This window comes from Rhinatrema bivittatum, chromosome 1 (assembly GCF_901001135.1).
Source record: "Rhinatrema bivittatum chromosome 1, aRhiBiv1.1, whole genome shotgun sequence".
Taxonomy (NCBI): domain Eukaryota; kingdom Metazoa; phylum Chordata; class Amphibia; order Gymnophiona; family Rhinatrematidae; genus Rhinatrema; species Rhinatrema bivittatum.
In genome coordinates, this window is record NC_042615.1 from 541,268,754 (window position 1) to 541,293,166 (window position 24,413).

At 42.2% G+C, this 24,413-nt stretch overlaps 1 protein-coding gene across 1 annotated transcript in view; it reads left to right on the forward strand.

The window, feature by feature from the left end:
* SVEP1 (sushi, von Willebrand factor type A, EGF and pentraxin domain containing 1) overlaps positions 1-24,413 on the forward strand; it is a 534,033-nt gene that overhangs the window by 240,189 nt on the left and 269,431 nt on the right. The window contains exons 14-16 of the mRNA XM_029614894.1: positions 14,899-15,007; positions 19,537-19,728; positions 21,663-21,893. Of these exons, the coding sequence (XP_029470754.1) occupies positions 14,899-15,007; positions 19,537-19,728; positions 21,663-21,893 (532 nt within the window). The remainder of the gene's footprint in view (positions 1-14,898; positions 15,008-19,536; positions 19,729-21,662; positions 21,894-24,413) is intronic.

Genomic DNA, 24,413 nt, shown 5'->3' on the forward strand with positions numbered 1-24,413 from the left:
TCGTAATCATTTCAGCACAGAAACACTACTCCTGTCACTGACAGACAACATCCTAAGAGGGTTTGATAGTGAACACACTACATTCTTGTATCATCAGCTTTCGACACAGTAAACCATGAAACCCTAATTAAGAGACTGGTGAAATAGAACTACAGAACAAAACAATCACATGGTTTAGATCTTATCTAAGTAATAGATTCTTTCAAGTTCTTAAGTTCTCTAGTTTATCACTGAAAAATTGTGCAACTGACTTCCGAACTGTTATTCAAGCCACCCTCTCTTCAAAAATGGATTATTGCAATTCACTCTTCCTTGGCTTACCCCTGTCCTCCTTAAAACCCCTTCAAATGCTGCAGAACGCAGTAGCCAGAACTATCTGTAACACACGCAAATATGACCATATCTCTCCTGTACTGAAAGACCTTCACTGGCTTCCTATCCCCTCCCGTATCCTCTTTAAAACCCTCACCATCATCCACAAAGCCACCTACACACACAACTCGAACTGGCTTGATGATCCCCTCCGCTTGTTATGCTCTAATCGTCCCATTAGAACTTCCAATAAAGCGACCCTCCAAGTGCCGTCCTTAAAGAAGGCACACCTCACCTGCACTAGAGAGCAGGCCCTCTCTATTGCCGGGCCAAAGCATTGGAACTCTCTACTTACCCACATTAGGCTAGAAACTTGCCCGGTAAAATTTAGATCCCTATTAAAGACCTGGCTTTTCAAGCAAGCCTTCCCCCAAGTTACCTAACAGCCCCGCGCCCATCCTCCTCTTACTACCCATTATGTACTTTGCACCTGCTGAATCACAGATCTGTAGTTAACCACTCCCATCCAAACTGTACATAACTGTATTATTTTGTACATAATCGTTAATAGTTTTTTGTTAAAACAATTTTACCATCTTATTTGTTGCCTGTGGCGATGTTGCTTTCATTTCATCACTTGCTTTAGTTACTTGTTCCCCCTCCCCCTCTCCCTGTTCATTGTAATTTCCATCCTTTAAGTTCACTGTAAACCGATATGATGTCCTCACGAATATCGGTATAAAAGATGTAATAAATAAATAAATAGATAAATAAATTTGGTTTTGTCAATATTTATTTATCACCAGTTCCATTTGGTTTAGCAACTGTTTGATTATGTCAAGATAAATATTGGCTAGGTTTAACGTTTTTTCTAATGTGTCATCAATGGGTAATATAAGTTGAATGTCATCAGCGTAAAAGTAGTGAATGATCCCAAGACCAGCGGGTAGATGGCACAGTGGCAACAGGTAAATATTAAAGAGTGTTGCAGACAGTGCAGACCCCTGCGGCACTCCGGTATGTAGTTTTACTTTTTCTGATATTGCACTGTCTGCAACACTCTTTAATATTTACCTGTTGCCACTGGTGATAAATATCAACAAAACTGAATTCCTACACTTAGAAAGGAAAAACCTAAACATAATTCAAACACCAATAACACTCAAAAACAACCTAAAAGTGGAATTAAAGGAAAAAGTGCGTAATCTTGGCGTACTAATAGATACAGAGCTAAATTTTAAACACCACATAGCACTGAAAGTTAAAGAAGGATATGCCAAACTAATGGTCCTAAGGAAACTTAAACCGTTATTGACAACATCAAACTTCCGCACAGTACTACAAGCACTAATATTCTCAAGCACGGATTACTGCAACGCACTGCTACTTGGATTACCCTACAAGACAATAAGACCACTACAAATTTTGCAGAACTCCGCAGCAAGAATTCTCACAGGTAAAAGGAAAAGAGACCACATCACTGACACACTAGCTGAACTACACTGGTTACCGATAGAACAAAGAGTACAGTTTAAAGCACTCTGCACCATACACAAACTGACTCATGATGAAAAAGCAGAATGGCTCAACACAGCGCTATGGGTACATGTACCACATAGAAATCTCAGATCAGCAAACAAAGCCCTCCTAACCATCCCGTCGGAATGTCCTATCTTTTAGGAAGGAGGAGAACCATTTGTTAACATTTCTGTCTATTCCAATTTCTCTCAGCTGGTGGCATAGCAGTGTATGATTAATTGTGTCAAATGCCGCTGCTAAATCTATTAGTACCGGGATATATGATTCATTATTAAAGCCAAATTGGTTTGGGTATAGTATATTGTTGTCTTCTAGGTGGTTCTCTAGTTGTGATAAAACTGCTTTTTCTAGAATTTTCTCGATGAAAGGTAGGTTGGTAATTGTCCCAATCATTGATCGGTTTATTCGCAGCTTGTTTTGCCCTATCAGGAACCAATCCTTCTGCCAGCTAGTGGATTATTATGGTTGTGAATATCGAGGTTATTATACTATTTACAGTTTTCAGTACACTTGGAGGGATAGGGTTTAGTGGATGGGTAGCGGGCTTCATTTTAGTGATGATTTGATTTACTTTGAGTTTAGATACTGGGTCAAATGAATTCCATTTCACTTGACCACATTTTTCTTCAAGCTTTTGTTGGTAAGCAGTGGAGGAACTGTAATTTAAGTGTATTGATTTTGTTTAACAATGAATTAGAATATTCATTGCATGCGTTTTTTGTAAAGTCATAGTTATTTGAGATGGAGGAGGATGGATCCTTGATTAGGTTTTTCACTGTTTCAAAGAGTAGTTTGAATAAATATTACACCATGAATCTGTTTTGCGCAGTATTCATTTTTTATTTTATTAATTTGTTCACAGTATTTTGTTATTAGGGATTTGTATTTTTCTAGGGATTCCGTAGATTGGCATTTTCGCCATTGCTTTTTGGAATTTCTCAGGGTCTGTTTGTATCTTAGTTCTTCAGTATACCAAAGTTTCTTTTGTTTAGTTGTGTTGCCTTCATTTTGGAAAATGTTTGTCTGGATTGGGCATAAGGTATCTGCTATTTTATTGATGATTTTATCCCTGGAGTCAAAAGATGAGGAGACATTATTGTGATCGAACTCAGTTACTTTATTTTTAATAATGTCTTCGAGTGTTTCAGTTTCTGTCTTTTTTCTGTAGGTGACAGAATTGCTATGTGAATTTGTTTGTTGTGTGGTGAGGAGAGTTATTTCAGCTTTTATTAGCTGGTGATCAGACCAGGCAATATTTTATGAGAAGAGTTGATTATGCAGTTATTTCAATTAGTGAAAATTAGGTCAAGGATATGTCCTGCTTTATGGATGGGATTGGATACAAACTGTGACCAACCCATGGCTTCCATAGTATCTAGAAAGATTTCACATGCTGTAGATTTAGGTATGCTGTCTACATGTAGATTAAAGTCTCCTATGATGAGCTGATTCTGGAGATGGAAACGATTTAGTGAAGATTTCGATTAGAGGTGAGCAGTCTTTTTGGAGTGTGCCGTGTGGGCTATAGATCAAACCATTATTTAGAAGTGGAGATTTTAGTATTGGAACCTCATTGGGCAGGTTTATTTCTACTTTGTAGGGTTTAAGTTTGTTCTTTTTTGCAAATTGTTAAGAAATCCCCAGCTTTCCATTTAGTCTGCGGAAGTGAAAGTTATCATAGGTTGGGTTATCAATTTGGTTTAAGAGCCAGATGGACTTAGGACCAATGGGTTGTGCTCCCCTGCCAGCAGATGGAGACAGAGTCAGGTTTCAAAACTGTTGTCACCCTAGATACACCCCTGCAGTGACCTCAGCCCTTCAGCATTTCTCCGTCTCCAGCAGATGTAGACATGCTTTCCCTATGGGGATCACTGTACTTTTTGGAAGAAGAAATTCTACTTTTAAATTGGAGAAAAGATTGAGCCCCGCTCTTCTGTGGTGATACCTAAAGGTCTCTTCTTCAGTTGAGAATTCCTGAGGTGATTTCCGAGATCCCTCACAGGTGTGACTTGGTCCAGTAGCCGGTTCCCAGCATGGACTTTGCTGCTCAAGCAGCTGAAAGGCAGTGGGTGTAGGAAGCTGAGCGTGGTGGTGATGGCCAAGCCCTCTCTCTCCGCAGCCAGAGATCATCTCTGTACTTAGCTGGTAAGCGCTGAGCCCAGGTAAGTTTAAAAAAAAATAAAAAGGAAGAAGATTTACCTTCAGGAAAGAGGGGTTTTGGTAAGACTTCCTCTGGTCTCCTTGCTTGGTGCGCCATACCGACGTCGTTCCCGATTCTGTTGGGACATAGGGAAGTGGGCTTACGAGCGGGTTGAGCAGTGCCCTAGTGAGCTAGGCCCCACTGTAAGCCTGGTCGGCACACCACGTGGTAGGCTGTTGTGGTGCCATCTTTCACGCATCTTTGTGTCTCATATTGCTCACCATAGGATGTCGGTACGCACAGTGCATCGGCTCTGTACACATGCCACATGCATAATGTCGTGCGTATGCTTACACGCTCAATAAATTAAAAACAGGATACAGGAAAAGCCGGGCACACGGGCTGTGCAAGCGCCTTGCCGCATCTCGCCTAGTCACTCAAAATTTGTGTGCATAAATGTTTAAGTGCGAGCCAACCGAATGCAAATTTACCGCCACCAATGGCACTGGCAGCCAATAAACATAAGCACCTTGGTCTCTGTGCTGCTTGTCATATTAGGGCTTCTCAGTCTGACCTGGATTCCAACTTGTGTCAACACTGTGAGGATTTGGCCTCCCTGGGCTTTGCTGGGCCTGGCTTCTCTCATTCAGATGATAGATTGGCAGCCTTAACTGAAAGTACTCCGGATCTGAGTAACCCCTTGGCTGGGTCTTCCATTAGAGAGGGAAACTTGGCTAGGCCCACCCCAGTTCCCCCTAGGCCAGGCATGGACCCGGTGGCCTTTTCTTGGGTAGAATATTTCCAGGGACTACAGGTCTTCATACAGGCACAGTTTACTTCCTCGCTTGCCCCTGTCTGGACGGAACCCAACCGGCCCCCTCTCCCTAGTGGGGACCCTGATAGCACAGGTGAAGATCAAGATCCCTTGGAAGAAGGAGAAAATCCCCTAGGATTAGAACCGTATTGAACCATGTTATGGTTCTTTCATAGAAATGAATTGTCATCCTTGGTTTCCCAGACCCTGAAAACGCTGGGAGTTCCTGCAATGGAATCTATGATGGAACTAAAAAAGAATCCCATTCTGATTTCCTTGCTACTTCCCAGTACTGGAAGCCAGCCAGGAGTTGATTGATCTGGAATGAGATGCCCCAGAAGCAAGTTTTAAAGGGGGTCAGGCATTAGAAGCTTTATACCCGCTGTATCCAGATATCACCAGGGTTACTCAGGAAAGGCGAAGAAAGTTCCTAGCCATGAGATCTGAGGCTTTGACAATCTGCTCTAAGTATACCTTGCTTTACCCATGTAAATGTGATTTAAAGTTTCATAATTCCACTTACATTTTCTTTGAACCGTCGCAATTGCGATTCTTTTTAGATACACACCCCAAGTGTCAATAATCAGTGCAGTATGGCAATCAAATCGGCAACCTCAGATTTCCTTCTGCTGCATTTTTTACTATTCACCCTTGGTATTTTTTGTGCCCCTCCCCCGAGGATTTCTTATATTAATGGGGTATATTACTTTAATGTTCTTTGGACTAAGATGTATGTAGCTGGATTAAACTGATTTCTCTATGTAGCTCTGATTTCTGTCACAAATAATGTTTGTGTTAAAAGTGAAATGCAATAAAAATAAAATTACAAAAAAAAGAAGCTCTATACCCACTGGATCCAGCAGTGAGAGAATGTTTACATTTCCCTAAAGTGGATGCAATAGTCTGCACTGTCTCTAAATGAACAATTATCCCAGTAGAGGGAAAAGAGGCCTTAAAGGATGTGCACGATAGATGGTTGGAGTCTATCCTTAAACAAGCCTTTGACGCAGTAGCAATGACCTTACAGATTGCGTCTTACTGTGCCCTGGTAGCACGTTCGTGCCTATTTCTCTCTCAGGAGAAGGATGATTCAGGGGTGAACCCAAAGCAGCTATAGAATCCACCACCGCCTTTTTAGCAGACACGGGCTCGGATTTATCCCGTACTTCAGCCAGAGGAGTAGCCTCAGTGGTAACGGCCAGAAGACAGCTATGGCTGTGGAATTGGTCAGCTGACGCAACTTCCAAGGCCAACCTTATGAAAATGCCCTTTAAAGGATCACTCCTATTCAGAAATGAATTGGAAAAACTGGCCAGTAAATGGGGTGAATCTCCAGTCCCCTGGCTAATAGGGATGTGCATGCGGCCTGGTTTGGCCACCTCGAAAAACGAAGTGGATTTTCCCAAAATTTCGGGAAAATTCATTTTTCAGGGTTAGTGCGCGCTAACTCTCATTAGCATGCACTAATCCTGAAAATCGAGGCGGCCGAAAAAAATCAGCCCGAACTCGGGAAAACAAAATTTCTCACGGTAGGCCGATAACAAATGCCGAACCAAAAGGTTCAGCCGAATCACATCTCTACTGGCTACCGGAAGATAAGAGGAAGCAGTTGCAGCACCCCTCACCTATGAGGAGCTGGTCCAGGGGCTCTCAATGTTTCTGCCCCTACAGAAACTCAACATTTCAGAGGTCTCGGCCCTTTGGAAGAACTCATTCCAAGAGAGGGGCAGGTTCAGGTTCAGAATTGTCCCGAACCTCCCAATGAAATTTTACCGACCCATCTTTGGAACAAGGAAATAGGGGGTTGACTGTCTCTCTTTTACCAAAGGTGGGTCAAGATCACTTTGGGCAAGTGGGTACTGGAAGTCATACGAGAAGGATATGCGCTGGAATTTCACAGCATTTCTCGGGACGTATTCATGATGTCTCCTTGCTACTCCTAGCACAAAAAGCAGGCAGTGGAGATTTCTCTTTTAAGGCTTCCCAGGATGAAGGCTGTAATCCCAGTACCAATGCCCCAGGAAAATACGGGGCGTTATTCCATCTATTTAATCTTAACCAGAAGGAAGGTTCCTTTGAACCCATCCTGGACCTCAAGAGTGTCAACCATCACCTACGAGTAAGTAATTTCTGCATGGAAACCTTATGCTCCGTGATAATGGCCGTACAACCAGGAGAGTTCCTAACCTCCTGGTTGTACGGCCTACCTATATATTCCAATCCATCAAGAACACCAACGCTTCCTACCTTTTGTCATACTAGGTCACCATTATCAGTTCTGGGCACTGCCCTTTGTCCTAGCCACTGCCCCAAGAACATTTTCCAAGATTGTGGTGGTCATGGTGGCATCGTTGAGAAGAGAAGGAATCCTGGTACATCCGTACTTGGAAGACTGGTTGATCCGGGCCAAGTCCATGGAAGAAAGTCTCCGAGTGACCAACAGGGTGATCTCCTTGCTTCAGGAACTTGGTTGGGTAGTAAACCTGGAGAAGAGCAGTCTCAAGCCTTCCCAGTCATTGGAATATCTGGGAGTTTGGTTCGACACCAGGCAGGGCAAGGTCTTCCTCCCAACCACACGGATATAGAAGTTGATGTCCCAGGAGTGTCAGTTGATGAACCAATACGCTCGACGGTGTGAAGCTAGCTCCAAGTTCTCGGTTTGATAGCGGCAAGGCATTGTCGTGTTGGGAACCATTCCTCCGGATGACTCCAGGAGTGTTATAGCTTCGTACTGTTCCATCTTCCTTGCCCAAGGTAATCTTGGAGTTTTATTTGAATCAGTCCATTTCATTGCCTTCCCTAGATAAGCACAGGGACATGGAGGATTACTGCCTCCTGTGTCATTCAAATTTATTTATTTATTTATTTAAAGTTTTTTGTATACCGACATTCGTTAAGAAAACATCACATCGGTTTCCATAGAACAAAAAAGTGGCCAACAGGGCTTTACAATGAAACTGATAAAAGAACTAGTGAGGGGGGGAGGGGAAGGGGTAGAAGGAAGGGGCTTTACAATGAAACGGGGTGGGGGGAGAGGGGAAGAGGGGTAGCGGTGTAAGGGAAACCAAGGTTATGCTGTACAAATAGTTAAACGCAAAAACATAGTTAAATGATATTATAGATTATGTACAAAAATATAATAGGGGGAGTGAGTTAAGAAGGGGGAAATTCAGTCAATGACCTGGAGGGCAAGGGGAGTGGCGGGGCGGGGAGCAGGGGGCGGGGCGGAGAGGTGCAGGATAATAGGTGAGAAAAGAAGTGCGGCTCTCACCTATTCTCCTGAACTCCAGACCAGTTCTGAAACTTCCAGATACCTGCACAATCCAGAATTCACTATAAAGTATTATCTCTAATATTCAGTATCATCAACAATATTAACCCAAGTTTATTAGGAGTGACAATTCAACACTACACACCACAGAGAGACCTAAGAACACAAAACAAAGGACTGCTAATCGTACCTTCCACTCAGAGCACACACCTAATGCAAATAAGAGACCGAATGTGTTCCATAGCAGGCCCCAAGTTGTGGGACACTCTTCCAGAGTCAATACGTCAGATAACAGAGAGAATTTCAAGCATGAACTCAAAACATGGCTCTTTACAAAAGCGTATGATTTAATGTAAAAGACCAATACACTGATAACAGGTACATCAGTACCAGAGATAATTTTAATGGAGCGAGCAATAAGTAATGCATGATCTGAGATGATGTATTATTAATAAGATTAGAAGCTCAAGCTGTATTTGCTGTTAGTCGACCAAGAAAATGCATGAATATGGTATAGATTATATAGTAGCTAGTGTAATATCTATGATTATGAAGTAATGTATGTGCTGCGGTATCAGACTAGAAGGTGAATGTTGAGACATAGTATGTGATCGTTTACAACTTTACAACACCATCCCTTACTGAACAATTTCATTTTATCCCACTTCGATTATTAATACTAGAATTTAATTGCAAATCTTTAATTGCAAATCTTTAATTGCAAATCTCTCTTGCAAATTTTCAACCACTTGATTCATGATTAATTCATTCTAATCGCTAGTATATAAGATTGCTGTTATTTAAACTGATGTTTTATAATGTGTTATTTATTTCAATTTTCTCCAAGTTCCTCTTTTTCCTTGTTCTCTGTAAGACTCACTTGTTAAGTCATTTCCATGTTATATGTAAACCGAAGTGATTAGTAACATTGTTACCAGAACCTCGGTATATAAAAAATGCTAAATAAATCGTTGACCATGAATACGCATGCAGATGTTGCAAACCGTTGTGATCTTCTTTTGGAGCGATGGTATATAAAATGCCTAAATAAATAAAAATAAATAACCCACAGGAACTCTCATGGGATTTGTACATCAGCCCCCTAGCCTTGCTTATATCACCAATTCCAAGCAAAGAAAAGTGGAACATGAACCACTGATTATACTATAAACTGCTTTCAGTACAGTGTCTAATGCAGGGGTCAGGAACCTTTTTGGCTGAGAGAGCCATAAACGCCACATATTTTAAAATGTAATTCCATGAGAGCCATACAATATGTTTAAAACTAAATACAAGTAAATGTGTGCATTTTATGTAAGATCACACTTTTAAAGTACAATAAGTCTCTGAAAATATTACACCAGGCCTTAAGACACCAATACATCTCCTATTAGGAAAACGGACCAAGTCAGGCTGCTATAGAGTCCTACACAGAAACTACACGCCAGCAGAAAACCTCACCTGAATCACGTGCTGTCCCTCACCTAACATAGAATAAAGAGACCAAAACGCATAACAAGAAGCATGCAGACAAAAACTGAATTGGAAACTGCAACAAGCCAGAGTCTCTGTATGCAGTGTAACAAAGGAAAAAAGAAACATCACCCATCCTTATAAAACAAATCAAGAAATATAAAATCATCAGCAGTAAAACTGTACTAACAAAAAGAACATATTTCGAAACAGCTGATGAGTGGAATATCCAATAATTAAAAACTCATATAAAACATTTCCAGATACCAACAAAATATTTCAAAATAGCAGACACAAAGATCCAGTAATGAAAAATAATAAGGATACAAAAATTTTTTTGCTCTGCATACCTGGGAACGTTTGATATCCAGGTGTCCTGAGATTGTTCTGAATTAGCAGGAGGTGGGGTGGTTTGCTTGGAACTTTCTCCTCTCTCAGTCACATACAGCGCTCTCTCTCACACTGGCTCTCAATGACACACCTATACACACATGCTCTCAGTCACTCACATATACAAATGTTTTTTCTCTCTCACTTATATAGGCTCTTAATTACACATTTACACACATGCTGTCTATCTTTTCACGCTTACACACACACAGGCTTTCAATCACATAAATACATGCTGTCTTTTTCTCTCACACACAGACTCTCATTCACATGCTTACAAACATGTCCTCTCTTTCTCTCATTTACACACAGGCTCTCAATCACATACTCACATGCTCCCTCACCTAAATCAGCTCTCAATCACACACATACACACATGGTCTCTCTCTCTCTCATTTAAACACAGGCTCTCAATCACATACTCACATGCTCCCTCACCTAAATCAGCTCTCAATCACACAGACACACATGGTCTCTCTCTCTCATTTAAACACAGGCTCTCAATCACATACTCACATGCTCCATCACCTAAACCAGCTGTCAATCAGACACAGACACACATGATCTCTCTCTTACTTATACACACAGGCTCTTAATCATACATACACATGATCTCTCTCACACACAAAGGATCTCAATCATACACACATACTCTTTCAAACAAACAGGTTTTCAATTACAAACTTACACATACAGGTTCCCAATGGTAAACTTACATTCATGCTCTCTCTCTCACAGGCAGGATCTCAATCACAGACATACTCTCTTTCACATATACAGGCTCTCAATCATTCACATACATGCAATCTCTCACTCACACACACAGGATCTCAAACACACATGCTTGCTCGCTCATTCATTCACTCTCTCTCTCCCCCCCCCCCCCCGGGAACTCGCGGCAGCAGCAGCCACCTCCCAACGCTAACCTCCTTCATGTTCAGCCCTCGCGGAGGCGAAGGCGGAGTCCCATCGGCCGCGGTTGAAGATTTTCATTTTCCTCCGAGCCGCGCTGCAGTCTTCTTCCCATCGGACACTAGCGTGCCTGCGCGGGTCTTCCCGCGCAGGCACCCGATGCTCTCCACTTCCTCTTCCGGGCCGCGGGAAGAAGAGAGCACCGTGCTCTCTTCTTCCCGCGGCCCGGAAGAGGAAGTGGAGAGCATCGGGTGCCTGCGCGGGAAGACCCGCGCAGGCACCCGATGACTCCAGCGCTGGCACCCGGCTGACACCCGATGACTCCCGCGCAGGCACCCGGATGACTCCAGTCGGCGTGCTCTCTTCTCCTCCCCCCCGCGGCCCGGAAGAGGAAGTGGTGAGCATCGGGTGCCTGCGCGGAAGAAGAGACCACGCTAGTGTGGTCTCTTCTTCCCGCGCAGGCACCCGATGCTCTCCACTTCCTCTTCCGGGCCGCGGGGGGGGGGGGGGGGGAGAAGAGAGCACGCCGGTGCCGCTGACTCCAGCTGTCCTGCCGCGTTCCGCCCGGGCTGACAGCATTTTAAGCCCGGGCGGCGGAGGACCGGGGAGCAGCTGGGTCAGCGGGGAACCGCGAAGTATGGCGACACTTGTCTGCGAGCCAGATGCAGCACTCAAAAGAGCCATATCTGGCTCGCGAGCCATGGGTTCCCGACCCCTGGTCTAATGAGTAGAGAAATTAAGACTCTGCAGCCCTTCTATAGTGGAGGATCTTTTACTCTCACAGTTTTATAGAACCTTTCTTTTGCGTAGGGCAACAGCAGAATTTGACTTATTTACTTTTAGATTTATTGGCTCCCAAATAAAGCCTCGGTAAATTTGGATCATCCATTATACACCTATAGGCAGATGGAATTATAAGCATTCCAAATTAAGATTTAGACCAGCCCAATGTGTTATTCATTAGTTGTTACTAGTAAAAAAAAATATAATGTTTTTAAATGAAAAGTTACTGTAATTTGAAGACAGAAGTAAATGGGTCTGGAGCCTTCCTGGGGAATTGTGAGAGTTGGAATTGGAAATCAGCCAGAGAATGACTAAGAACATTTGTGACTAATCTTTGCTGTCTGTGCCTGATTCAACATCGCTCAGCTAAAACATTTACAGTACATGGAATTAAACATACAATATTTATGATTGGGCAAATCTTTTCCATTAAATACAAACCCCATTCAAATTGGGGAAATGTGGACAATCAGAGCTCAAATCGGACAAGCCTGGATAATTTCAAATCATTTTTGACTCTGTTTGAAACTGTGCATTTTTTCTGGTTCTGATCTTTTTGGGCCTGGTTCAAATGCAAATATTTACAGGTTTGTATTTGTGATTTACATGTTCCCAGATTGGCATTATCTTCCTTTGTCTCATATCTGTGAATATTTACATAAAGCAAAAATAATCCTAGTAAATCTGAAGTTTTAGAAGAAAAAAATCAATCTCAGATGCCTATAAAAATTGCATCCAATGAACTCCAGAATGAGGCTCTTTGGCACAATGCCAATACCCAGAAGGGCAATAGTAAATTTGAGAGTTTGAGATCATTCCCACATACCCTGGCATATGAATGAGATTCATTTCTGGCATGCTATGTGCAAAACAAACCCATTTGGAGAAACTGCCCCAGAGGAGACCAAGTAGCTGTGACAATCTAACATTACAACAGTTATTAAATGTGCTAGACTGCCTAAATATTTGAGAATTGTTAAAAAAAAAATCTTAACAAAATTAGGGAAGTTATAGCTGAACATAGCTGAAATAAAAGCTGAGAATAGAGAAACACCTTTTCTTTTGTGTCGCATGTAGTGAATTTTAAGAAATACACCTATATTTGAGCAAGACGCTGACTAGATTCTGGACAGAGTAGCAGCTTCTTTTATTGAGTTTTAAAGATAGAGTAGCAGGCTCTGGAATAAGAGGGCAGACAGAATCAAGGACACAGACTAGGAATCAAGAAATTTGTTCCCGTAGGATATTAACATCAGACTTGTGAGTGATTTTTCTGCACCTGACACATTTTGCACTGGACAGCAGCTTTATTATAACGATATTATTTCTAATACTGAACAGACACAGTAACAAATAAAAGGAAAGATAGTTTACCTGAATCTAGATCCACTGGAACGTGTTTAACCTGGAAAAGAAAGCAAAATATTTTCAGAAAGAATCACCTTCTTATTTTAGGAAATAGTTTAAGGGAATTACTGGTAACTAAAAATACTAGAAGTAAAATGTATATGATGTTTTACAGATCTATAAGAAAATAGAGAGATATGGCGTAATAAGTTTCAGTAAAATAAAATATAAAGTTTTAAGAAATCTCTCTTTTAAGGAGCTCCTTGAGTCTTACAATTTTGATTTGTGTAATTTATTGTGTATTTATTTTATTTATTTATTTTATTTTCTGCTTTTGTATAAGTTTTAATGTCTAACCTATTCACTTAAAAGGTATACTCCTGAAGTATACCTTACTAATCACATACTTCTTTTTCCTGCCAGTTCCACATTGAAATAAAATTCTTCTTTAACACCTACTTGCAGTTCTTAAACTTTCTTATTTATTTATATTCAATAACAAATTCTATTCTTGCTTGCCCTTCCAGCCTGCGGGGAAACCTCTAGGTAGGTATCATTTGTAAACTTAGCTCTTAAGAAGCCAGCTAAGTGTGCGCTGCTTCTTGATAACATTGTGGGTCCATGAGAACGCTCTGACACTGCCAGTCATGCACCCAGCGGAAAGTAGGGAACAGCCCTCATAGGCTGAAGTCTGCTGTGGATACTTTGCACCTGCAGACTTAAGTCAGAATTTTCAAAGTGGATCTAAGCGTATAAACCTGCTTTGAAAATTTGCGGTTATGCATGGACCCTCGTGTGGCATACACGCACAAAATTACCCCTGCTCTAGAGAAAATGGGAGGTGTGCATGTAAATCTCAATGCTGCCCCAACTCCACCCCCCAACACAGGATGCCTGTTTAGTATGCATGTAAAAGTTAATGCAAAATCATGTGCCATGCACACTTTTACATGCAGCACTATTTTCAAAGAGCCACTTATGTGCCTGAAACCAAGTATCTCTTGATGCAAATTGAAACGCCTTCAACTCATGCAAAATACCACAGCTGAAATCTTGATAGCACCCAAAGCATCATCCTATATAAGACCTATTCTACATTAACTTCACTGGCCCCTGTAGAAACCAGGATTACATTGAATGTCCTCTGCTTCTCCTTTCATGGTGTAAATAAATAGGCCCTGAATCTCTCCTGTCTCCTTGCTCCCTACACCTCCACCAGAGATCTGGTGGAGGTGTAGGGAGCCCTTCTTACCTCCCCCCTCCCCCGGCTGAACTCTGCAAACTGACCTGCCAAGGCTCAGAGACTTCAGCTGCTATGCTGCCAAAATCCGGAACAAGGTACCCCTACCATTCACCTTAAACCCTGCTACCTCACCTTCCGGAAAAAAAATAGCAAAGGCCAGGTTGTTCAATTAGGCCTCCCCCCCCCCCCAGGCAGTCTTTTAATAACAAATGAAGTTCCTATGGCTGGACACTCTGCCAATGTGACTGCTCACGATGCTACGACTAATGTAACTGCTAATGTACTTGCTAGTCTTTTAAAATTGATTGCAATCTTCTTTGAGACCATTCCTGGTAAAAAAAAAAAGCAGAATATCGAATGTTTGTAAATAAATAGATTAAAAAAAAGTGCTGTGGGAAAATGTTCCCTCTGCAGCGACAGACGAGAGGGCTTAGCTTCCATTCCACTGTGCTCAGCAGCAACACTGCACTGATTAGAGACAAGGAGCAGGTCATCCAATCAAGCTTTGCGACCAAATGCACCTCTTCTTCCCTCCTCTTTACTCTCACGCCCCTCGATGCTTTGTCATTGGTAATAAAAGGTAAAGACTCAAGAAAGTGAGTGCTGGAAAACGGAGCGAAACATTTGGGGCTGATTTAAATCTTTCTAATGACTCTTCTCTTTCTTGCCTACAGGTTCCATCTTTTTGCAACGATGTTGATGACGTTGACTGCCGACTGGAGGATCTGCCCCAAAAACAATGCCTGGAATATAATTATGACTACGAGAATGGTTTTGCAATTGGTAATATGAATAGTTTAATGCAGCACAGAGGGGGATATTATATTGTTTGTGCATCCATTTCCAATTAAATCATGGGACCATCAGCAAACTATAATCATGTCGGAATGCAAATAAAATGGGGTGGAGGAAATCCCCTCCGTCCCATAGCTTTAATGCTGTGAGCATGAGATTATAAATAGTTTTATAAAAAAAAAAATCATAGAAATGTTTTTAAAAATAGAGAATAAAAATGAGATCAATATTCAGTAAGACAAAAAGTGGCAAATTTATCCAGGGAAAGTTACGTCAGTAACGTTTCTCGGATATTTAGCAGATTTAGGGCTGGATTCATCATTCTTCGCAGAATGATGAATCCAGCGAAAAAGGAGGTGGGGGTGAAGGGGAAGCGGGCCTGCGAAAGGCCGCAGCTGTTCGCACAAATAGCGCCACCAGCAGCGGTGCCATGGTCAACTCCTCCCCCTCCCCGCCCTGACTCCTCCCCTCCCCGCCGAACTCCTCCCCTCCAGCTAATTAACCTCCTATCGCACGCGAAAAGGTTTAGAAAATAACCCCCTTAGACACATAAGTCTGCTGCTAAATATACTCAGACTGACCGGACAGATGTGCATACCTTTAGCTGTGTAGCACTGAATATCTGTTTCATCCCCTATCCCCATTGCCACCCCTACACTTATATTTTGTGCACTCAAAAGGTTATGCACACAATAGTTGTGCATTCAGTGGAAGTGGGTGAGAAGAAATATTTAACACTTGGGTATTCTACAGGTATCTTGAAAAGACACCCACACAAAAGCTTTGAATATTGACCTCAATGATTTTTTTATGCAGTGTTTTGGTTTTATTTGATGTATTTCAGACATAGTGCAACTTTACTCCTCATAGCGCTGCCAGTTTGTCTCAGTCTTCACATACAATAATCCCTGCTTTTCCTGCCCTGGGTCTGGGGATTAGTATAGTAGGGATGTGCATTCGTTTTGAACGGATGCGCAATCCGCAATGCATAGGTCCCTATTCGTTGCATTTGTGGGTCCACAAAACGTATCGCGATCCCCCACGAATGCAACATATCATACATTTCCATTCTTTTGGTTCGCGCCACGGTGTTTGAGAAATAGAAGGCCATGTGATAAAGTAGGGGCAGATTGGCCTATCGGGGGATTGGGCTTTCCCTGGTGGGCCGGACTAGCAGATCACGTGGCCTCCTCTGCTCCGGGCCATTGAGGGCGCCGGGTCGAAGAAAAGAAGATGGCCGCTGCCAGCCGCCGTCGGAGAAATGAAAACCGGCACAGCCCAAGACTAGGCCAAAGAAATGAAGATGGCCGCTGCCAGCCGCCGCTGGAGACGAGCTGTTTAGCTGGGGGCCTTTGTGTATATATGTATTTGAGATCGGAATGGTGCTTCTGTGTGTGTGTATATATGTGTGTATATGAGAAAGGAATGGTGCTTCTGTGTGTGTGTGTGTGTGTGTGTGTGTGTGTGTGAAAGGAATGGTGCTTCTGTGTGTGTGTGTATGTGAGAAAGGAATGGTGCTTCTGTGTGTGACACAGGGAAGGTGCTTCATGTATGTGAGATAGGGAGGGTGCTTCTGTGTGTATGTATGTGGTGAGTATGTGAGAAAGGAATGGTGCTTCTGTGTGTGAGACAGGGAAGATGCTTCATGTATGAGATAGGAAGGGTGCTTCTGTATGTGTGGTGTATATGTGAGTCAGGGAGGGTGCTTGTGTGTGTCAGTGTGTGTGTGCGAGAGAGAGAGATGGAGCATGTTTTTGGCTGGCTTGTGGCTGTGAGAGAGGGCATGTGTGTGATTGAGCCTGTTTGTAAGTGAGATACAACATGTGTGTCATTGAGAGCTTGTGTGTAAGTGAAATAGAGAGAGCCTGTATGTGATTGAAAGTCTATGTGTAAGTAAGAGAGAGCGAGAGCATTGTGTGATTGAGAGAGACTGGCCAGAGAGGTGACGTGTGTATGTGTGAGAAAGACTGATCAGGGAGATGACTGGTGTGTGTGTGAGAGAGAGAGAGAGAGAGACTGGTTGGGGAGATGATTGGTGTGTGAGAGACAGAAACTGGTCCTGAGGGTGTGTCTGGTGTGTGTGTGAGAGAGACAGAAGAGACTGGTTATGGTCCCTAAGGAAGAGGACAGTGAGGACAGCTTCAGCAGCTACAGCTGCTTCTGGTGTGGCCTGCAAGGGAAAGGACTAGGAGAACTGCTGGAAAGGGTAAGTAAAGGTGGCTTTTAAAGTTCAGTTTTCTTGATTGACTACCATTTTAATTATTGGATAGTATGTGATGTGTCTGCTGTTTGAAATATTTTATTAGTGTTTGGTAAAGCTTTCAAAATTTGCATGAGTCTTTAATTATTGGATATTCTATTCATCAGCTGTTTTGAAATTATTTTATTAGTATGATTTGATAATTATGATTAATGATTTATATATCTTGATTTTATTGATTTATTTCATGAGGAATAGTGAAATTTTTGTTTTTCCATTGTTACACTGTATAGAGTCTGGCGTGATGCGTTTTACAGTTCTGTTTTTGTCTGCACATTTCTATTTATACTTTGTGGCTTTATTCTGTATTTGGTGAGGGTTTGTGTTCTGCATGCAAAGATTGAGATGAAGCATTCTTTTAGCATGTGGTTTCTCTATAGGGATCTGTAGTAGCTTGGCCTGTTCTGTTTTCCTGATAGGAGGTGTATTGATATTTTAGATTCTGGTGTAATATTTGTGGTATTCTTTTTCATAGGTAGGGTTGTTATTCTTTGAGTGTTGGCAGATAGTACTGTGTTGATACGGGAGGACCATGCCAAAATATATCACAATAGGTATGATGTCATATGAATTCCAAGATGCAAAGTTTTCTTGTTGGCATCACAACAGTGCATGAAATTATATATTAATTTTACCTCAGAATGTCACTTTTCATGTAAAATATGTGTTTAATGTATAATTTAAAATTGGTATGGGGAGGTGGGGGTAGGGCGCCAGGCTGTAAGGTTTGCCCAGGGTGCCTAATACCCTTGCACCGGCCCTGTGCACAGCAGTAACGCTCCACCCCACCCAGGGGTTAATCATGTTTCAGGTCCTAGCACGTGTGTTAGATTCCTTGGTCCGTGTTTCAAGACGGGTCGGATGGACAGTATTCCCTGGTTGACAGTCGCGCTGCATGCTGAGCCTCGTCTTGTCTTACCTCCTTGTCTTTCCCCTATCAGCACCACAGCGACCTGACTACCTCGCCTCTGCCAGCTTGTCTTGCCCCTATCAACTTTCTGCCACTCTGCTTGCTGCCATACACCAGATGACTCACTCAACTCCTTGTGGTGTTCTTGCCACTCTCATGGTTCCTCAGTGTGTTGGTGCTAGTCTTTCTGCTTGCTATGTTCCCCTTCATTGTGCTGTAGGATGTTGATGCCACTTGCTTGCCACTTTGCCTGTCGTGCTGCCTTCAAGGGTTCATGCAACTGTTATTGGTGCTCTCTTTTGAAGCTGTGGTGTGTTTTTTACACTCTCGCTGCTGCTTTGCACCTCTGTTAAAGCACTCTTGCCACTCCTGGTATCCCTTTGCCCCTTTAAAGTGCCTTAGGCTATTCATGCCACTTTGGTGCCACTTTGCCACAGTCTAAGTACCTTGGAGCTCTTTTCTCATTCTGATGATTGCTTCCCAGAAGTTTCATCAGAATTGATAAGAAAACCCCAATTCTGCAGACAACAATAGGCTGCAAATACTTTCCCCATTGACTTTAATGGAAAACGAATCAGGATTTTTCCCATGAAAATGAATACAATGAATTAGGGTCCTGGCGAAACGAATAAGAATCAAAACAATTGTTTTCCTTCTGCACATCCCTGTAGTATAGTGATGACCTGGTCATGCCTTTCTTTAGGGACAAGAGTGAGAGGTTGCCAACTTGTTTTGCTTGGGTGCAGGTACAGAAAGAAGATTAAATTGTTTCTCAATCTGCAAAGAGTAGGTTTAATTAATGTACATTGCATTGATATATTTTGTAAGAATTGAGATTTATCAAGCCTAATAATAAATAACAATTTAACATTAATGCATGCTGCTGTCCGGACATCCTTGCAGCAGAGATATTTATAAGTCAGTGTTTGGTTTAAATACATTACCCTGCACAGAATGAAATTCAGTAGTAAACTTCTGTCACTTTTGAATAACTTTATCTTTGAAATTCTTTGTTAAAACTCTATTGTTACTCTCCTAATTTTCCTGCCTTGTAAACCATTATGATAGCAAAACTGATATACGGCATACAAAACATGTTAAATAAATAAATAATAAGAGGATGGCTATTTTTTTTTAACTTTCAAAAGACAAGTATATTTGTAATAAAAATGACATCTGTGTTTGTACATTCAAAATGCACACAGGACATCTGGCCAAAAAAATTTACTTTAGCGAAATTGCTTTCAAATCAAACATTCTTGATATAACTTTCATTTAGATTTCTCAGATTTTTCTTCCATTTTACTGTGTTTTTTGTTTTTTTTTTGTTTGTTTAATGATTTCCAGGCCCTGGCGGTTGGGGTGCTGTGAACAGACTGGATTATTCTTATGATGATTTCCTAGATGTAATACAGGAAGAGCAAATACAGAAACACCTCTCCAGTCTCCCCAAAGCTGCCCCTCTGCGGGTGAAGAGACACAAAAGACGTAACATGCCAATGACAGACCAGAAAATAAAACTAATTTTTAATATCACTGGTAAGGAAAAAATAATGCTTATCATGCATCAAAAGACCAGAGCCAAGCCAATTATGTATTTAAATGTAGAAGTTGGCAAGTGCCTACCAGTTTGTGGTTCTGGGCTTATTAACATTTAGGGCGGGATTCACTAATGCCGCAAGGCATAGTGAATCCCGTGGTAACGGGGGGGGGGGGGGGGGGTGGTCCTGTGCTAGCCGGCAGCGATCGTACCTCCGCGGTGCGATCGCTGCCGGCGTTGCAACGAATAACTGCACCATAAAAGATGTAGTTATTCGGCAAGAAACCGGCAGCGATAAAGGTGCTTACCTTTCACTGTCGGCGCATTCTTCGCGGCATCAGCCCCAATGTCGCCCCGACTCCTCCTCTTCTGGGGCTGACGCCGCCCCAACTCTGAGCCCATCTTGGTATCGCATGCAATAAGGGACTTTTCGCGTGCGAAACGTCCCTTATCGCGTGCGATCCGCTTGGAAAATGACCCCCTTGGTAACTTCAGCTGTTTCTTACTGAGGGGAAGCAAAATAGCGTGATCATGCTAAACTATGCATGCTCTTGAGGGAGCTCAACTAACTGAAGAGAGAGGGACTGAAAAATGAAGGCCATGGACAGGAGATGCCACTGTACAATTAAACAACAACCATAGCAGTGGTATACCCATCAGTTTTCTTAATATTTGCACTGATTTAGAGGCCAATATTCAGTCATGGGCAGGGATGGCTCTAAGGCAAATGGCGCCTTGGGTGAAAATGGTTGATGGCACTTCTCCCCCCCCGTCCCCACAAGTGTGTAAGTGTATGTGTGAGAGAGTGAGAACCTGTGTGGACCTTCAGAGGGGGCAATCCTAAGGGTGAGCCGCTTTGAATTTTCCCTCTTTGGAGATGACTCACCGTCCTCCAGCGTCTGTCTCTTATGGCATGTCACCTCTGACATCGCTCCAAGGGGCAAAGCTACAGCTGCCAGTCTATCCCGGTGGAGAACAGGAGACTAGGGACTGGAACAGCAGGATGTGGCAGCAGGGAGGCCACAATAGCTAGTGGGAGGAGACGGTGCCTTGTACTATCACTGCACACGAGATGATCCTTTACTAGTATCCTCCAGCGGCTGTCTCTTGTGGCCTGCCTCCTCTGACATATCTCTAACATCACTGCAAACGTTTTGTATAATAATTGTATAAATATGTGAATAACAATATTTTTGTTTCTAGATTGCCTTTCCAATTTTAGTTCAAAGTGGTTTACATTTTTTCAGGTATGATAAGTCCCTTCCTAAAAGAGCTTCCAAGATAAGTGGAAGTAGGTATGTAAAGCAATGGGAGATAAAGTGACTTCAGGACCAGTGCAAGAGTATTTGGTGCCCTAGGCAAACCTCTGGTCATACACCCCCCTCCCCAAATTACTTATTGGCAGCAGCACCAACACAATGCTCCCTCCTATTGGCAGCAGTGGCTCCAGCAAAGTGCTCCCTTTTTTGGCAGTATTAAATCTGGTAAAGCACCACCTCTGCCTCACGTTGGAAGGATTTTGCTGCCCCCAAAAGTTTGGCATTCCGGCCCTGAGTGACTTGCACAAGTCACAAGTGGAGAGGGGGAGGGTGCAGTTTGAGTTCAGATTTCCCTGTTTCTCAGGCCATGGCTGTAACCACTGGCCATGCTTTAAAACTGCAGGCATTTAAGGGGTCTTTTTAAACCTACCTGCATTGGTGCAAAGTCTGTGGGTATTTTTTTACCTGCACACTTTACTCATTTTTAGTGCCATTGATTTTGCAAAGCTACTAAAACTTAATCAACTATTTTGAGTTCGCTAGGTTGAAAAGATTCCTTCAATAAGTGAATTTTTTAAGAATTTGTGGATGGAAATCAATAAGTGCTAAATTTTGTGGCTCTCAGTTTATAAGTTTTGAGATTCTTTGCTGCATTTTTTTTCTCCCTCAGCAAGCAGTGCCATTACCAGAAGAAAGGAATGATACACTGGAAATGGAGAACCAGCGCCGGCTTCTTAAGACATTGGAGACAATTACAAACAGACTCAAAAGGACCCTCAACAAAGAACCCATGTACACTTTCCAGTTTGCATCGGAGCTGGTTGTCGCTGACAGTAACTCACTGGAAAGTGAAAGGGCCTTCCTGTTCTGCAGGCCAGGCTCAGTCCTGAAAGGCCGAATGTGTGGTAAGAGAAGTGTCTCACAGCTGTCTATATCCCTTTTTAGTACTAAAACATGCTGCAGTAAATGGAAGATTGACAGTTTTGGTCGTTGGCTGATGGCATTGAAGCACATTAAAAACAAGTGCAGTGCTTCTGTAGTACACAAGCCAGTTTTCACCTTGTATCACCTGAAAATGTTTCGGTTTAGTCATCATTTGTATTTATTTTATATGATCCCTATTAGTCTTTGAGGCCCTGGAAGCTGCCGGGCCTGGCAGAGAGAATCACAAGGTTCTTCCTAGAGAAGCACGGGGAGCAAGTTAAAGTCCTGAAATATTCATGACCTGATCAATAGTTTTAATTAATGTTGTTTGATTATAGCTGCTTGTCTTGGGAAATATAGTGTCACCAAGGAAGCAGAGTTATATGCAACCTTGGATTTATACAGAATTTGGGGGATGGCAAAGATCCTGCCTCTGCTGCCTAGCAGACCTCCAATCCCTCCTCTAAAATCTCACTTTTTTGACTGATCAATCAATGACTGATCAATCCCTCCTCTAAAATCCCTCCTCTAAAATCTCACTGTTTTGACTGATGGAATGGTTAGAAGTGCTTTGTTGGCTGATCTTAGATTTCTGTTGGGTATGTGTACGCGGAGGGCTGTGTTAAGCTAGTCTGTGTTTTCGTTGTGTATTAATTTGTGTATGGTGCATAGTGTTTTGTACTGTATTCTTTGTTCAATGGGTAGCTAGTGCAACTCAGCCAGTGTTTCCGTAATGTGGTCTCTTTTCCTTTTTCCAGTTAATACTCTTGCAGCCGTGTTCTGCAATATTTGTAGAGGTCTTATGGTGGTGTATGGTAAACCTAGTAGAAGGGTGTTGCAATAATCAGTGCTTGCAAATATTAGTGCTTGTAGTACTGATCGAAAGTTGGCGGTTGTTAGAAGTGGTTTAAGTTTTCTGAGGGCCATGAGTTTGGCGTATCCTTCCTTTACTTTTATGGATATATGTTGTTTTAAGCTTAGTTCAGTGTCGATTATTACTCCTAGATTCCGTACTTTCTCTGCGAATGTTATTTGATTGTTGTTATTGAGTGTGATTGGGTTGTGTGAGATCTCCATGTTTTTTTTTCTTTCTAAATGAAGGAATTCTGTCTTCTCTATATTAATTACTAGCTCCATTTGATTTAATAGTTGTTTGATAATGTCTAGATACATGTTCGCTATGTTTAGTGTTTTCTCAATTGTATCGTCAATGGGTAATATGAATTGGATATCATCTGCGTATATGTAGTGCGTGATTCCCAGCCCGGCTAGCAGGTGGCATAATGGCAGCAGGTATATGTTGAAAAGTGTAGCAGACAGGGCAGAACCCTGTGGTACTCCTGTTTGAAGGTCTATTTTTTCTGACATGGAATCTTTGATTTGAACTTGAAAATATCTGTTGCTTAGATATGATCTAAAGCAGCTAATCGTTCTGTTGCCTAATCCTATTTCTTCTAGTCTATTTAAAAGTATGTTGTGATCATACCTATCCAATAGAAACTACCAAGTATCAATCAACAACACCTTATCCAAAAAAATTAATCTAAACACTGGAGTGCCTCAAGGTTCCGCCCTATCTGCAGCGCTCTTCATCATATACCTACTGCCATTATGCCAACTCCTAAATGATCTCGGTGTTACACACTTCCTCTACGCCGACGACATACAAATACTAATACCAATTCACAATTCACTGGAAGAAGCCTACAAGAAAACAGCCTCATACCTATCCACAATCAAACAACTACTAACCCAAATGAAACATAATAAACATTGAAAAAAATGAAATATTAATCATGGAACGGAAACCCAGCTCCCAACCACCACCCCCCCTCATGCTCGAGAACCAAAAAGCCCCAATCTCCCCAGTCACACAGACACGCAACCTAGGAGTAATCATCGACAACGAACTATCCTTCAAGAACCACATCACAACCAAAATTAAGGAGGGATATCACAAACTGCTAACCCTAAGACATCTAAAACCTTTTCTAACCTCAGATTACTTCAGAACCATACTTCAACTGCTCATTTTCTCCAACATCGACTACTGCAACTCCCTACTACTACTGCAACTCCCTACCATTTTCCAACCTCGGACCACTCCAAATCCTACAAAACACTGGAGCTAGAATCCTAACAGGCAGAAAAAAAAACGAGAACATATAACACCCATCCTTATATCCCTACATTGGCTACCAATAAAATACCATATAGAATTCAAAACCCTGACCATTACACACAAACTAATACATAAAGACCAAACAAACTGGTCAGCCATTAAACTTCATGCCTCACACGCCTCATCGAAACCTTCGATCAAACAAGGGCTTCCTGAAAATTCCCTCTATCCGAACAGCACAACTCACAACAACCCGAGAAAGAGCTTTCTCCCTCGCCAGTCCCAAATTATGGAACACTCTCCTGACTAATCTAAGAATGCAACCCAACCTAAAAACATTCAAAAAAGATTTAAAAACATGGTTGTTCATCAAAGCCTA